General features: G+C 39.5%; 1 protein-coding gene and 1 long non-coding RNA gene across 3 annotated transcripts in view; one reads left to right on the top strand and one right to left on the bottom strand.

The window, feature by feature from the left end:
* The window catches only part of LOC307172237, a 185,452-nt gene extending 183,195 nt beyond the window's left edge, over positions 1 to 2,257 (bottom strand). The window contains exon 1 of the long non-coding RNA XR_013823685.1: positions 2,206 to 2,257. This is a non-coding gene — a long non-coding RNA (uncharacterized lncRNA). The remainder of the gene's footprint in view (positions 1 to 2,205) is intronic.
* Positions 1 to 16,836, top strand: part of csmd3a (CUB and Sushi multiple domains 3a) — a 331,891-nt gene that overhangs the window by 112,430 nt on the left and 202,625 nt on the right. For both annotated transcript variants that reach the window (XM_079894353.1, XM_079894352.1), the window contains exons 14-18: positions 950 to 1,276; positions 3,299 to 3,493; positions 6,238 to 6,376; positions 9,592 to 9,779; positions 10,793 to 10,981. In XM_079894353.1, coding sequence (XP_079750479.1) covers positions 950 to 1,276; positions 3,299 to 3,493; positions 6,238 to 6,376; positions 9,592 to 9,779; positions 10,793 to 10,981 — 1,038 coding nt within the window. The remainder of the gene's footprint in view (positions 1 to 949; positions 1,277 to 3,298; positions 3,494 to 6,237; positions 6,377 to 9,591; positions 9,780 to 10,792; positions 10,982 to 16,836) is intronic.

Genomic DNA, 16,836 nt, shown 5'->3' with positions numbered 1-16,836 from the left:
ACTTGAAAGTCAGTCCTTCTAGAAAGATCTTGATCTTGGAAGTCATAATTACTATGTGAAGTGCATTTAAGTGATCATAACATGGACGTCGCTGATTTCTGTTGCCATTATGTAATTTTCCTGCCAACTTCTCCTGAGAGGAATGGAAATGCACAGACGTTTAGCTCTCTTCATTTACATTAGTCCTTGTGCATTCAGGAAATAATTTAGGACCACAGTTCTCCATCCTCGCCAGCTCATTATGAGCACCGAATCGCTTAGAGTCTGTGAAACGCATGTCTAAATGAAATGATGTCAAGAGGTCGGACTAATTAAATCCGTGCTTTATGTCAGTGTGTGTAAACAAAACAAATTCTGCGCCGTTAAACATGGCTGACAGACTCTAAAGAGATAAGATGACAATTCTCTTGGAGATTTACAACTAAAGAGCTCCGTTACCAAAGAGCAATGCCATTTCAATATGACTTTGAGCTCTACTAGAACAGGTTTGAATGCTTTAATGTTGAATATCTTCCTCATATTCTCCATTGTTGCGGCTCCTCTCTTCCCAGTCTGTCAGTAACGCTCTGTTTACTTCCTGTCTCTATGAAGCCCCTCCTTCTGAAAAGCACACTGTGCTCTGATTGGTCGGCTGGAGCAGTGTGTTGTGATTGGTCGAGGGCTTCAAGTGTGTTTGGGAAATGTCCCGCCCCTTTCCATAACCGCCAGTTTAACACACTACTAACTAACTCAACCAGGCCCCGCCCCTTTATTCTGCGCATTAATAATTTAAATGAGGAATATTGTGACTACAATGGAGGCGTTTCAGGAGTTCAGAAACACTGATATAGAGAAGAACTCACACTGGAGGGACTTTGAAAAATGTGTCACGCTCAAACTCAAATATTATGCAATGAATTTAGATGAGTCTGTTCTGCTCTTAACCATCAGCATCTCCTCCGTCTCTTAGTTCCCTGTATGTCCAACTTCACGGCTGCGATGGGAACCGTTCTGTCTCCGGATTATCCCGAGGGATACGGGAACAACCTGAACTGTGTGTGGCTGATCATCACTGAGCCGGGCAGCCGAATCCATCTGGCCTTCAACGACTTCGACCTGGAGCCCCCGTACGACTCGCTGACGGTGCGGGACGGGGATCTGGTGGAGGCGCTGGTGCTGGGACGCTTCTCCGGGGCCGAGGTGCCTTCACATCTCACCAGCAACTCCAACATCATCCAGCTGGAGTTCCAGGCCGACCACTCGATGTCCGGCCGAGGCTTCAACATCTCCTACAGCAGTGAGTGCTTGAGGGACTGAGGGACTGAGGGGTTTAGAGGCAGAGATTGAGGCTGGTTTTGCTGTATGAAGTGTTTGTTGCAATGCAGTTGCAAAGAAAAAGTTCAAAAAATTCTTAAATCAATATACACATTTACTGGAGAAACAGAATGACAGTGTTTGAGGCTGAGTTCTTCCTTAGTGTTTCTGTCTTGTTTTTCAGTTCAAATATCTAAACATTCTTAAATCAGGATACATTTAGTGGAGAAGAAAAATGACAGAGATTGAGGCTGTTTTTGCTGTATGAAGTGTTTGTTGCACTGCCAAAAAAGTTCTAAACATTATTAAATCTAGATACATTTACTGGAGAAGCAAAATGACTGGAGATATTGAGTTTTGATTTCTGAAAAAATATCTGCTGACGTGGTCATTATAGGGCCCTATCACACACTCGGTGCAATGCAGCGCCAGGCGCGACGCAAGTGTGTTTTGCTAGTTTCAGCCCGACGCAGTTTTCATTTTCACGTCCTGCGCCATGTTGTTTAAATAGCAAATGCATTTGCGCCCATTTGTGTGCCCATGAGCTGCTGGTCTGAGAACGAGGTGTGTGTTCTGGCGCATTGTTGGAGCGTTGCTATTTTGAGGACCAGAAATAGACTGAGCCGTTGACCGACTGAAACCTGGTCTTGGCGAAAGTCAATGGCGCAATATTTTTATTTTTTTTGTTATTTAAAGAACACGTTAGTAATGTGCGGCTATAGGCGGGTCCACAACGCGTGTACACTCTGCTTATTACACACACACTCTGCTTATTACACACACAGGGACGCCCAGCATCACAAACACATGCCAAATATTAAAAATAAAAGGATTACGATGTAAAAGATTGATATTGTGTAGATAAAGATATGGTGGAATCCGGCTTGTACCGTAGATGGTCTGTTTAACCACACACACACACACACACACACACACACACACACACACACACACACACACCCCGCTTTAACCTCACGCACGAGCAGATCCGTTTCCTTTCTGGAGACGCGTTCAGTCTTTCCGCTTGCAAATTCCGCCATGTAAATAGCGAATCCGCCATGGCGAGACTTTGTTTATTTCATGTTATTATAAACCAGGACCGGGGCGCCGGGAGCGCCGACCATTTTTCCCGTCGTTTAACTAGCAAAAGTGGATTCAGACACGCACTTGCGCCGTGTATAAAATACGGCCCATATTTTTTTTCCCTTTGAATTAAGTTTTTTTGTGTGAGCCCATTGGCAGATATTTGTTCTTGTTTTCTGCACAAACTCACTTCATTTGATACATTTTTCAGAAAACAAGACTCAATATCTGACAGAAAAACATCATTTTTACAGTGTGAATTTTTTTATTATTTTTTTCAGGAAATATTTTTTTTAACAATATATTTTTTCTGAAAAATAAGAGAAACAGCATTATTACAAACAAGAAATTGATATTGTTATTTATATAGTTATCATAAATAACAATAAAAACACTATTTATTTATTTACATATTTATTTATTTACATGCTTATGTATCTTTTTTTTTCTGAAAAACAGCATTTATTTATTTATTTACAAGCTTTTTTAGGTGTTTTAGAAAAATCTTTTTAGGCTGTTCTAAACTAAAAGAGTTTGTGATGCTTTATGAAGAACTAATACTCTTAAACAAATTAGTTTTTTGCTAACAACATTGTTGGCATGCGAGGTGTTGTCTTCAATCTGATTCAGAAACAGCCGTCAAGTAGGACATATGGAAGGACATATTTTCCTCGATTTAATTCATAAGCCATTTATCCACCAGCATCAAGCAACTTAATCCTGTTCGCTGAACATCATACCATTAGCTCAGCCAAAATAATCCTCAAATGCCTGTGCGGGTACACAAGACCCTAGTGTTTACCCACAATCCTCTGTTTTCTACAGTTTGGTATTGCATTATGTATGCGCTCGTTCCCTTCCATTTCATTAAGTAAGTCACGTCGTAAGTAACAAGCTCTGTGCTTTGATGTTATTTGTTCAGCGTTTGGACACAATGAGTGCCCGGACCCCGGAGTGCCGATGAATGCCAAGCGCTTTGGTAATAATTTCCAGCTGGGAAGCTCCATATCAGTGGTGTGTGAGGAGGGCTTCATAAAGACGCAAGGCTCGGATACTATTGTGTGTGAACTGGAGGCGGGAAAGGTGATGTGGAGTGGTTTGATCCCCAAGTGTGAAGGTAGGTTTCAAAGCGCTTGCCTCCCTTTAAATGTTTCTGTGGAATACATTTATCAAAGCTGAGCGAAGGAACATTTTCCGAAAGATTGATCTAACTTACATCCCTGGAACTCGTAGAGAACTGTTTTTTAGTTCCACTTCTTATTACAGTTTATGCACCAAAAAATGGAGGAAAACATTTAGCAATATGAGTTTGTACATGACAGTGATTTTACCACAGGTAACAACGCGATAAAAGACATATTTTCCATCTTAATCAAAGTTTTTGTCTTAACCAGTCATGAATTTGAATATAATTTTTCTTGCCCGTATTTATAGCCGTACGGAAAGCGATGACGGATAATTCACCCTTAGATCTTGAAAATAAAGAAAAGGAAACTGTTCAAACAAATACAAATATGTGTATTCTTTAACAAAGATTGTTTCAGTCGCTCAGTATACATTTTTTTTTTATAATATTAAAATGGTGTAATATTTATGTGTATTGTTTATGTATTTATTATATGTAATATGTATATTAATATGTGCTTGATTAAGACTTGCAGAGAGACTCCGCCCACACTCTCTTCTGATTGGCTGTGATTTTTTTATTGATTTGGTTGTGAGTGCAGTGAGCTTGCACAGACTCCGCCCACACTCTCTTCTGATTGGCTGTGATTTTTTTATTGATTTGGTTGTGAGTGCAGTGAGCTTGCACAGACTCCGCCCACACTCTCTTCTGATTGGCTGTGATTTTTTTATTGATTTGGTTGTGAGTGCAGTGAGCTTGCACAGACTCCGCCCACACTCTCTTCTGATTGGCTGTGGTTGTTTTTGCCACATTTGGTAGCCGTGTGTTGTGTTGACAGACAAATTGCTGGAATCTTATTGCATCGCGTCTGGTTAGGTTTAACTAAGTTAAACAGAGTGCCTAAAAACATTTAAAACCATCCTGGTTGGCTGGTGTTAACTGGTTTAAGCTGGATGTGTCTGATTTAAGCGTGACTGCTAAAAAAGTGGTCCAGCCTGTAAAAATTGAGGCTGGTTTTAGCTGTTTTTCCCCCTTTACCATGGTAAAATCACTGTAAGACATAGCCACTGCTTCAACGGATGAGTTATTAGAAAAATACAAGGGTTTTTATGAATATGTGTCCAGAAGTTGGGTATTTTGACATATAGTCAAACATTGACATCTGTAGCTTCTTGATTAAAGGTGCTATATACAGCTGTTTTGCAAACTTTTTACCTTTCTTTTACTCAAATCACACGACCTCTCTGGCCCTATAAAGTGTGAAGTTTTTGCTAATTACCATGTGCAACTGTTGTGGAGATGAATGGGGATGCTAGCAGTTAGCTTTACCTATGCTAACAGATGACAGCTTTCTTCAAGTATTAAAACCTACTTTTGCAAAACCAAATCTGCAAACATGCAGAAAGTGCCCAGCTTACCATTTCTGGTTCCCAGAAAAAAGACGTTTCTAAGAACAGACGTTCTCTTTAGGTTATAAAAAATAGAGCCTACAGAGAATTTACTTATTTGGTTCCTGACAGAAAAACACAACTGAACGTTCTGTGTTTGCTGGGTGTTTCTGATTGGCAAAAAAAAAAAAAAAAAAGCGTGGGTCGTCCGCCTGTTCTTTTTCCTTGCTTTTCCCGGAGACTGGTGTCATTCCTCCAGACACTTATTTCAGTGAGATCTGTCAGGTAGTTAGAGGCGTTTTGTGCGTCTTGTAAGTTTGCTTACAGCACCTTTAAAATCAAGAACTTTTTAATCTCCAAAGAACCATATAGCTAACTCAAAGATGCTGTACTGTGACAAATATCTAAAAATTATTAAATCAAGATAGATTTTCTTGATAAGTACAAAGTTTTTAAGTCTTGTTTTCTATAAAAAATAGATTAGTTTATGCTTAAAACTGCCAGTTTTATTCACAATATTTAAAGGGGTCATATGATGCCAATTTAAAAGTTAATTATTTCTTCATCGGGTGTAGTAGAATAGGTTAACATGCTTTAATGTTCCAAAAAAATGTTATTTTTAACATATAGTGTACATTATTGCTGCTCCTCTATTTGTGTGTTTACAAATGCTTTGGAAGTGTTACAGTTCAGACACACGCTCGATGTGTTCGGCCAATCACAGCGCACTGAGTCAGCTGACCAATCAGAGCACTCTTGGCTTTTCAGAAGGCGGGGCTTTGTAGAAATCACTGCGTTTCAGACAGACTGGGAATAGAGGTGCTGCAATAATGCGAAAAATTGTGTGTTTTTTTTTAAAACAATAAAGTACATTAATATATTCTATTACACCCAATAATTAAATTAATGATCTTTTGAATAGCATCATATTACCCCTTTAAGAATAATTAGACATTTTACTAAAAAAAAGCCAAAAATGTTTGTTTAAAAATCATTGGTAACACTTTTACAGTAAGGTTCATTAGTTTAATTAGTTAATGCATTAACTAACATGAACTAGTTAATCTTTGTTAATGTTAGTTAATAAAAACACAGCTGTTCATTGTTTGTTCATGTTAGTTCACAGTGGATTAACTAATGCTAATAAATACAACCTTTGATTTTAATAATGTATTAGTAAATGTTGGAATTAACATTAACAGTATTGTTCATTCTTAGTTCATGTTAACTAAGGAACCTTATTGTAAAGAGTTACCAAATCATTTTTGCTGAGAAGAAGAGGTTTCTCTGCCGAATTGAAGTGTCCTAATAATCATTCTGCTGGTGTGTATGTAAATGTGTCGTCAGCCCCGTGTGGAGGCCACTTCACGGCTCCGGTGGGACTGGTTCTGTCCCCGGGGTGGCCCGGATACTACAAAGATTCCCTGAGCTGCGAGTGGGTCATCGAGGCCGAGGCGGGACGCTCCATCAAGATCAGCTTTGACAGGTCTGTTGGATCGCTCTGAGAATACACACACACTGAGGCATCAGCTTTATCCTCCAACACAATCACATCAGCGCATATCACGCCTACAGAAGCATCATATTCATATTTCTTTATCCGTGTCCTTTGGGTGTGAGTTTTATAAAGTCTCGGTCTGCTGTAAGAGGCTAGTTAATAAAGTGTAATGTCAAAGGTAATTGAAGCGTAAGCTTGAGCTGAATGTGGGAAAGTTCACATCCATCCATCATCCATCCATCATTCATCCATCCATCCATCCATCCATTCATCCATCCATCCATCCATCCATCCATCCATCCATCATTCATCCATCCATCCGTCCATCCATCCATTTATGTGCTTTATTTAATGTTAAAAGCGTGTAATGTGACTTTGAATATCATTTAGTGCTCCAGTTTTGAAGCTGTAAAAGCAACAATGGGATAATTCACCTCAGATCTTGAAATTAAACAAATGGAAACAAGAACGTTCAAACTGTGAACAAACAGTGTATTCTGTGACAAAGATTGTTTTAGTAACTCAGTAGCCTATGTATTTTTAATGTTTAAATGGTATAATATTTGTGAATTTGTTTTTGTTTTTAAATTTGAGATTACTCTCTGGTGCCGTGCACTCGCAGCGAGACTCCGCCCACACGCTGTTCTGATTGGCTGACTCCACCCACACGCTGTTCTGATTGGCTGACTCTGCCCACACGCTGTTCTGATTGGCTGACTCCGCCCACACGCTGTTCTGATTGGCTGACTCCACCCACACGCTATTCTGATTGGCTGACTCCGCCCACGCGCTGTTCTGATTGGCTGACTCCACCCACACGCTGTTCTGATTGGCTGACTCCACCCACACACTGTTCTGATTGGCTGACTCCACCCACATGCTGTTCTGATTGGCTGATTCCACCCACACACTGTTCTGATTGGCTGACTCCGCCCACACGCTGTTCTGATTGGCTGTGGGTTTTGATTGATTTTGACGCATCTCGCAGTCGCGTCGCGTCTCGTGTGGACAGACACATTATTTGTCGCTGGAATCTTATCGCATCGCGTCTGGTTAGGACACGGTGTAAGGCATCAGCTCTCTGCGACGACAAATCACATCAGCGCATATCACGCTTACAGAGTGTTTGGGTGTGAGTTTTATAAAGTCTCGGTCTGCTGTAAGAGTCTAGTTAATAAAGTGTAATGTCAAAGGTAATTGAATCGTAAGCCTGAGCTGAATGCGGGAAAGTTCACATGTTTCCGGATAGTGTTTGTCATGGCGCTCAGGCCGAGAGCGGCTCAACATTAGCGTCTGGATAAATGATGGCACAGTGTCACATCCACGGCTTGATGCATAGGCAGCTGTGAAAGGGAAATGGAATTAATCTGTATCTTGTTACGAATGGTTGACTTTATATTTCATTTGCACTGCAATGCTTCCCTTGAGTAGCGCATTGAAATAGCATCAGATCTGGAGTTTGATAGGACTGACTCCCGGGAGCGAACGCCTCGAGATCAGGAGCACAAAACACTGGATTGTGTTTCTCCGGCTCTTCTTTTTTTTTCTTTCTTTCTTCTGTAAAATATGAAAGGAGATCTTATGATAAATGTGCTGGCTGCTCTTTTCTATCAAATTACTTACTAAATAAGAAGACTTGATGATGTCATCCGTCTATCTATCCACCATCATAAATTTGATTGTGAGTGCAGTGAGCTTGCAGAGAGACTCCGCCCACACTCTCTTCTGATTGGCTGTGGTTTGTGATTGATTTGGTTGTGAGTGCAGTGAGCTTGCAGAGAGACTCCGCCCACACTCTCTTCTGATTGGCTGTGGTTTGTGATTGATTTGGGTTGTGAGTGCAGTGCGCTTGCAGAGAGACTCCGCCCACACTCTCTTCTGATTGGCTGTGGTTTGTGATTGATTTGGTTGTGAGTGCAGTGAGCTTGCAGAGAGACTCCGCCCACACTCTCTTCTGATTGGCTGTGGTTTGTGATTGATTTGGTTGTGAGTGCAGTGAGCTTGCAGAGAGACTCCGCCCACACACTCTTCTGATTGGCTGTGGTTTGTGATTGATTTGATTGTGAGTGCAGTGAGCTTGCAGAGAGACTCCGCCCACACACTCTTCTGATTGGCTGTGGTTTGTGATTGATTTGGTTGTGAGTGCAGTGAGCTTGCAGAGAGACTCCGCCCACACACTCTTCTGATTGGCTGTGGTTTGTGATTGATTTGGTTGTGAGTGCAGTGAGCTTGCAGAGAGACTCCGCCCACACTCTATTCTGATTGGCTGTTGTTTGTGATTGATTTGATTGTGAGTGCAGTGAGCTTGCAGAGAGACTCCGCCCACACACTCTTCTGATTGGCTGTGGTTTGTGATTGATTTGGTTGTGAGTGCAGTGAGCTTGCAGAGAGACTCCGCCCACACTCTCTTCTGATTGGCTGTGGTTTGTGATTGATTTGATTGTGAGTGCAGTGAGCTTGCTGGGAGACTCCGCCCACACTCTCTTCTGATTGGCTGTGGCTTGTGATTGAAATAAAACAAATAACTAAATAAAACAAAATAAAGATATCATAAAAGTGCACGTGCCTTGTTTGAATTTAAGTCTTCTGAAATCATATGATTGCTTTGTGTGATATGTATAGAGTATATTTATTTATTTATATATATATATATTTATCTCCATCCATCCTTTCATCCGTCTATCTATCCATCATCCATCCATCCATCATCCATCCTTCTATCTGTTTATCCATCCTTCAATCCATCCATCATCTATTTTCTGCTCTATTTGTCAGGCAGTAATAACATGATTTCATAAGAAGACTATCTTCAGAAGAATAACTTACATGATTATTTTAGACTATTTTAGTAATTCATTTTGTTTTCATTGTAATGAATGTCATTTTGCGGAAGACCGGAAAAATACCAGTTCGGAACAACACGAGGGATGCATAAATGACTGCATTTTCATTATTAGCTCAACCATTCCATGAAATCAAGCTCACGGCAGCAGATCTGTGTGTACTCACACACATCACAAAGCGGTTTGATCCCCTCAGTAAACAGTGTGAACACAGGCTTCTCATTAACAGAGGCGGTCGACGAGCAACAGTTGGTCAGCCGTGGGTAATGAGCTGTTTGTGTTTGTGTGTCTGGATAGAAACACATTTCACCGTGTCCTTTTTTTAAATCTGCTTTCTTTGATCTGTTTTATTTCCGGCAGGTTCCAGACAGAACTCAATTATGACTTTCTGGAGGTTCACGACGGGCCTAATCTCCTCTCGCCCCTTATCGCCTCTCTAAATGGCACCCAAGTCCCTCAGTTCCTGTTCAGCAGCGGAAACTTCCTGTATCTTCTCTTCACCACCGATAACAGTCGCTCTAACAGTGGCTTTAAGCTCTTTTATGAAAGTGAGTCGGCCGTCTTTATAAACCCTGTGCCTTTTGCCTGAGAAATGATATTTCAACCTGAATCGTATCTGTTTCTGCACACAAGCAAACAGCTTGAGGATTTCTCTTTGTAGTATTCTGTCTCACTCTCTCCATTTCTTTCCCTTTTTTTTTTGCGATTTAGTGTGCTTTATTGATTTGACAAAAACTGCTTTCATATTTCCAGACCGTTTGCAGCATTGCTGCTTACAACCATAAATGCTATAAAATAAAACGAAAATAGTTTTTATTTAATTTCATATTGCTACCTCAGTAAACAAGTACAGTTTACATACAGTTATCAATGCAATGTATTGCAATAATTTAATTTAATTTAATTTAATTTAATTTAATTTAATTTAATTTAATTTAATTTAATTTAATTTAATTTAATTTAATTTAAACAATAAAATAAAATAAATTCAAGGTAAGTTTACATTGCTTTTTTTGGATGTTTACCTTTAATGCACAATAAAATTATAATTTTTTACTTAATTTTATATTGCTACTGGAGTAAACAAGGATTACTAACAAATCCAATCCAATCCAATCCAATGCAATGCAATGCAATAAAATAAAAAAAAATAAAAAAAAAATAAAATAAATAAAAATAAAAAAAAATAATTGTATGTAAGTTTACATTGTTTACATTATTTTTGAAACTGTATGTTTACCTTAATGTACAAAACAATTTTATTTAATTTTCATACTTAATTTTATAGTGCTGCCAGTGTAAACAAGGATTATTAAAAAACTAAATCATTTAAACACAATTATCAGTGCAATGCAATGCATTCCAATAAAATAAAAATAAAATCATTTTTGTAAGTTTGCATAGTTTTTTTCTGAAACCATATACATTTACCTTTAATGCACAATAAAATAAAATGATAAAATATTGACTTTATTAACTATTATTAAAAATATCTCTTTAACTATTATTTTAACTTTAAATGATGTCAAATAATCTCTCGTTGTCATTCTCTGTGCTTCAGGCGTCACTCTGGACACTCATTCATGTCTGGATCCTGGTGTTCCGGTAAACGGGATCCGTTACGGCCAGGACTTGGCCATCGGCTCGGTGGTGTGGTTTGGCTGTGAGCCCGGATACAGACTGAGCCACGAGGACCAGTTAGTGTGTGAGAAGAACCACTGGTGGAGCCACCCACTGCCCACATGTGACGGTGAGCTGGCCTCTCCATCAGACCAGTAAAAAACATTCAACTATTGTAGCGTTTTAATTAAAGCCTCATTGTATGAGCCTGTATAATAATTCTCATCACATTTAATTCAGACTGCAAATCTCATCAAAAAACAATTTCTCTCACAGCAGGAAATACCGTCAGATCTAAATAAAAACCATTTCTGTTGAAACTGGTTGTTCATATGACATTATGTAGTTAAAGTTTCATTCAGAACATTTAGAATGCATGTTGGCAAAAAATTATATTGTTTTTGTTCAGTTTATGCATGTGTAAATGAATAATAAATACATATCAATGCAATGCAATAAAAAACAATTTAATAAAATAAAACAAAAATCAAGTTTTACATTGTTTACATTATTTTTTTTAAACTGTATGTTTACATTAATGCACAATAAAATTTCATTTTAATTTTTATACTTAATTTTATAGTGCTGCCAGAGTAAACGAGGATTATTAAAAAATTTAATAATTTTAAACACAATTATCAGTGCAATGCAATGCATTTCCATAAAATAAAATAATTTTAGTAAGTTTGCATTGGTTTTTTTTTCTGAAACTGTACATATACCTTTAATGCTAAATTAAATTAAATTAAATTAAATTAAATTAAATTAAATAAAAATATAATAAATATATAAACAATACAATAAAATTAAATAAGTTCTGAAACTGTACGTTTACCTTTAATGCACAATAAAATAAAATAAAATTAACTTAATTTTATATTGCTACTGGAGTAAACAAGGATTATTAACAAAAAATAAATAAAGACAATTATCAATGCAATGCAATGAATAAAATGCAATAAAATAAAATATAAGTTGGCAAAACATTATATTGTCTTTGTTTAGTTTATACATGTAGCGCCTATTATTGTCTATTGTGTCAAAATAATGATTACATTACATTCCCATCCATATACATTATTTATAGAGGCTGAAGTGTTACGGAATGTTCTGTTCTTAAAAAGTCTGTGACTAAGTTCTCAAAGTTTTGTATTTTTCATGAGCAGCTTTGGCACTATGAGAACTGACAAGCATCTCCGTCTATTCAATTAGACATAATGATCAGCTAAAATGTTAATTATGAACCAGAAGAACCCCTTGAAAATGTTTAGTTTGCTGACTAGCGCGCAGGACTCAAGACATAGTTCACGTTCAGCATGAAACTGATTCTCTAATACTCTAATAATTTATTGAAATTAAGTGTTACCGTCCATTCTGTTGACTTTAACCTTCGGGTAAAATGTTCTTATTTCCAAAAGAGCACTCATCGCATGTCTGGCCCATTTGGCATATTAAATTTTAATGAATCCATGTCATTCTGAATGAACTGAATGTGGAGGAAATATTTTGGGTACTTCACAGTGCCAGAGGGAAGAAAGAAAGAAAGAGATTTAGGCAGATGTTGAGCCCGAGGCGCTAGACTCTTTCATCGTCTCACAGGGAGTGACGCTGACATTCATTATCATTAAAGGTGAAGTCGCTGAGGAAATATGCATTCATTCCTTGAATTCTGAAGTTGCATGAAAGCCCTTTAGTTAGGAAAACGCTAAGTTATAAGGTTAAGGGTAACTTTAGTGAAACACGTGTTGCAAGAATAAACCTAGGGGCCACTTTTAAGGGGACATATCATGAAAATCTGACTTTCTCCGTGTGTAAGTGCTATAATCGGTGCTTCTACCAACACAGAAAACGTGAAAAGTGAAACCCAGTAACTGTGTTCTGGTGAGTCTTTCTCTGCAAGCATGTTATAAAATAAGCCGATCAGATTTCGCTCTCCTTCTGACGTATGAAGAGGATCTTATTATAATATCACCGGCCCTTAATCTGCAAGTTTACACACACCAGCCGACATTTGGTTCCACACGCGCCAACAGAGACCAGTTCTAACGCAATGATGAAGATCCAGCAGAGCCTGAAGCTGTTCTGTGGTTGAGCTCAGACGAGCACTGAACACTATTGACCAGAACATGTCACCGCTGTCTTATAAACACCTCAGGAACTGTGGACACTTGTGGAGAAGTGAAACATGATGATGAGATGATCAGTGTAACTCCACAACAACTACAGAAATGTCTCCACTAACATTCAGAAGCTCTTCCTGAGTCTCTCCGTAAGGCTGCACTCGCTACTGGTTATACTGGGATTCTGGATGAGGGAGATTGGCCTGTTCTGTTATTGCCGGAGTTTCTGAAGCTCGTGTGAAGACTCCGCCCTCTTCTGAACGGAGGCGGAGCTAAAGCTCATTTGCATTTAAAGGGACACACACATAAACGGCATGTTTTTGCTCAGACACAAAAAGAGGCAAATTTGACAAGCTATAATAAATGATCTGGGGGAATTATGAGCTGAAATTTCACAGACACATTCTGGGGACACCATAGATTTATATTACATCTTGTGAAAAGGGGCATAATATGTCACCTTTAAGGCTGTTGTTAAGTATTTTCCCTTAATGACTTGAGAGTTCCCTTATGCATTGCAACAAAGCCCTTAACAACCATTTAGCCCTGAAAAAAGGGACCAAAACAGGTCGTCTGCTTAACTCAAGCACAATGGATGATTTTATGTTAATCGAGGAGGAGGAAGTACCGATGTGCAATTTTAGCGAAATAAGCCTGTGGAAAGTATGACGTGAAACTAAAATTGAATGAATGGCAACGTTTTCATCACTTCCGCTCTGCGCTTGAAGTAATTATTAGGGATGGCGAAAACTAAACATTTTCTTGACCGACCACCGAGCCTCATTAGCCGGTTGAAACCGGTTAACCGATTAGTTTAAAATATGCTACGCTATTTGAAATAACAGCCATTTCGAGTCGCGCCTCCAATTTCGCAACTCTGTCGCATCTCTCTGCCGCTCTGCCTCCCGCTCACGTCACTTTTTTAAAATCCCCTACAGCGCGAAACATGAGTCCCGCAAGCGCGGCCCCGAGGAGCTTGTATGCAATCGGAGGACAAATAGCTCCTTAGTTTCGATATGGTTTGGGTACAAGGTGATCGCGTTGAAAATAAAGGCGTTTGTCTAGCGTTAGAAGCTCATTTGAAACATTGCCGCGGCTCATTTAAGAAAATGACAGCTCCGAAGAGACGCCGCTTTAGTTTGAGGTAGTGCTAACAATGATAAAGAAAGATGATGATTCCTGTCGTCTGCCCTGGCTCTAACCTCAAGTGTTTTAGCCTGTAGCCTTTACTTTTCGCAAACCTTGTGAGCGCGCGAACCCAAACGCTGTGACCTCGCGCCAAATGTTTTTATTGGTTTATTAAGCACAAACAGGCGAGTTTTGAAAAATTGAGTGTGAGGGATTTGTTCACTTCACACAAAAAGATCTTGGAGTGAGATGGCTAACTGTAGTAGCGTTTAGTCCACTGTCTATAATAGCCTAATTTAGAGATCACTTTCTTTTTTAACCGACTACCGACAACTTTGATCGGTTAACGTTGATACGGTCAACCATCGGTCAAACGGTCATCGGTTAACATCCCTAGTAATTATCCCATGCCAGGCTTTCATCTGCAAGAGTGACTGATTATAGCGGATGGCTTGGGTGTTTTTCCCCTGTTTTTTTTTTTTTTTTGATAAGGCTGTGAGTGCAGTGAGCTTGCAGAGAGACTCCGCCCACACTCTCTTCTGATTGGCTGTGGTTTGTGATTGATTTGGGTGTGAGTGCAGTGAGCTTGCAGAGAGACTCCGCCCACACTCTCTTCTGATTGGCTGTGGTTTGTGATTGATTTGGTTGCGAGTGCAGTGAGCTTGCAGAGAGACTCCGCCTACACTCTCTTCTGATTGGCTGTGGTTTGTGATTGATTTGGTTGTGAGTGCAGTGAGCTTGCAGAGAGACTCCGCCCACACACTCTTCTGATTGGCTGTGGTTTGTGATTGATTTGGTTGTGAGTGCAGTGAGCTTGCAGAGAGACTCCGCCCACACTCTCTTCTGATTGGCTGTGGTTTGTGATTGATTTGGTTGCGAGTGCAGTGAGCTTGCAGAGAGACTCCGCCTACACTCTCTTCTGATTGGCTGTGGTTTGTGATTGATTTGGTTGTGAGTGCAGTGAGCTTGCAGAGAGACTCCGCCCACACACTCTTCTGATTGGCTGTGGTTTGTGATTGATTTGGTTGCGAGTGCAGTGAGCTTGCAGAGAGACTCCGCCTACACTCTCTTCTGATTGGCTGTGGTTTGTGATTGATTTGGTTGTGAGTGCAGTGAGCTTGCAGAGAGACTCCGCCCACACACTCTTCTGATTGGCTGTGGTTTGTGATTGATTTGGTTGTGAGTGCAGTGAGCTTGCAGAGAGACTCCGCCCACACTCTCTTCTGATTGGCTGTGGTTTGTGATTGATTTGGTTGCGAGTGCAGTGAGCTTGCAGAGAGACTCCGCCTACACTCTCTTCTGATTGGCTGTGGTTTGTGATTGATTTGGTTGTGAGTGCAGTGAGCTTGCAGAGAGACTCCGCCCACACACTCTTCTGATTGGCTGTGGTTTGTGATTGATTTGGTTGCGAGTGCAGTGAGCTTGCAGAGAGACTCCGCCTACACTCTCTTCTGATTGGCTGTGGTTTGTGATTGATTTGGTTGTGAGTGCAGTGAGCTTGCAGAGAGACTCCACCCACACTCTCTTCTGATTGGCTGTGGTTTGTGATTGATTTGGTTGCGAGTGCAGTGAGCTTGCAGAGAGACTCCGCCTACACTCTCTTCTGATTGGCTGTGGTTTGTGATTGATTTTGTCGCGTGTCTAGTGTGGACACAAATTGCTTGTCTCTGTAATTGCATCGCGTCGGGTTAGGACACAGTGTAAGAGTATGTGTATTGGAATGCAAGCACTTAAAATGTTTGCGAATGTGAGCTCAGTTTTAAAATGATTTTCTGTTCCATCTCATGTTGTCTCTTGCTGTTACTAGTTTTCACAGTCGAGTCTTAGCATGAGACTGAAATGTTATTTCTTTGGTTTGACCATTACTCAAGATCTATATTTGCCCCAATCAATATCTTAAGCCCTGCCGAGATAATGCCACCAGCCTATCGCAGCTTTGGCTTTCTTGAGACACTTTGAGTCGCTCTTCGATTGACTGATTGTGTTCAGAAGAAACACAATTAGAAATGAGCCATGAGCTTCAGATTCCCTGATTGCACATATACATCATCAAGAGTCTGTCCAATGCATGCAGATTTCTGCAATTTCGCTTCAACATTCTTTGTGTTAACACAACATATAGCAGATGGTTTTGTTAATGTTTTAAAATGTGTCCAAAATCACACTTTTATTTGGACACAAATCTGAAATATTCAATAGAATAGAATGTGAAGGACATGAAGTTCTTTTTAATGTTTCATTATTTATGCATCATTTATGCATTTGGCAGACGCTTTTGTCCCAAGCATTCCCATTTTTTTTTTTAAATCAAAATGATTTATTCATTCATCTGCACACAAATTTTATATAAATTTATGTCAAATTTGATGAGCCAGGTTACAAAAAGAGCCAGCCATTACGAAAACAAACCAGAATACATTTTTGGAAATCATTATTAAAACCATTCTTACATAAACTGTTGTATTCAGTTCAGTGTGACAATTCACGTGCCACTCCGAACACACATTCCTGTTCAAACTGCTTAACTGTGCTGTTAGTAAATCTGGCCCTGTGTTTTAAACTTAAAGTTCCCCTATTATGCTATTTTAAAGGTTCATAATGTTGTTTTGGGGTTTCCTACAACAGGTTTGCATGCATCCAAGTAAAAAAACACTTTAATTTTCTCATAACATACATCGCAGCATCACTTCATTTCTCGAAGAGTCTGAAACGGTTCATTCGAAGATTCAGTCTCTCT

This window comes from Squalius cephalus (assembly GCF_949319135.1).
Source record: "Squalius cephalus genome assembly, chromosome: 15".
Classification (NCBI taxonomy): Eukaryota; Metazoa; Chordata; class Actinopteri; order Cypriniformes; family Leuciscidae; genus Squalius; species Squalius cephalus.
The sequence above is the reverse complement of the archived record's forward strand: the minus strand, read 5'-3'. Positions and strand labels throughout refer to the sequence as shown.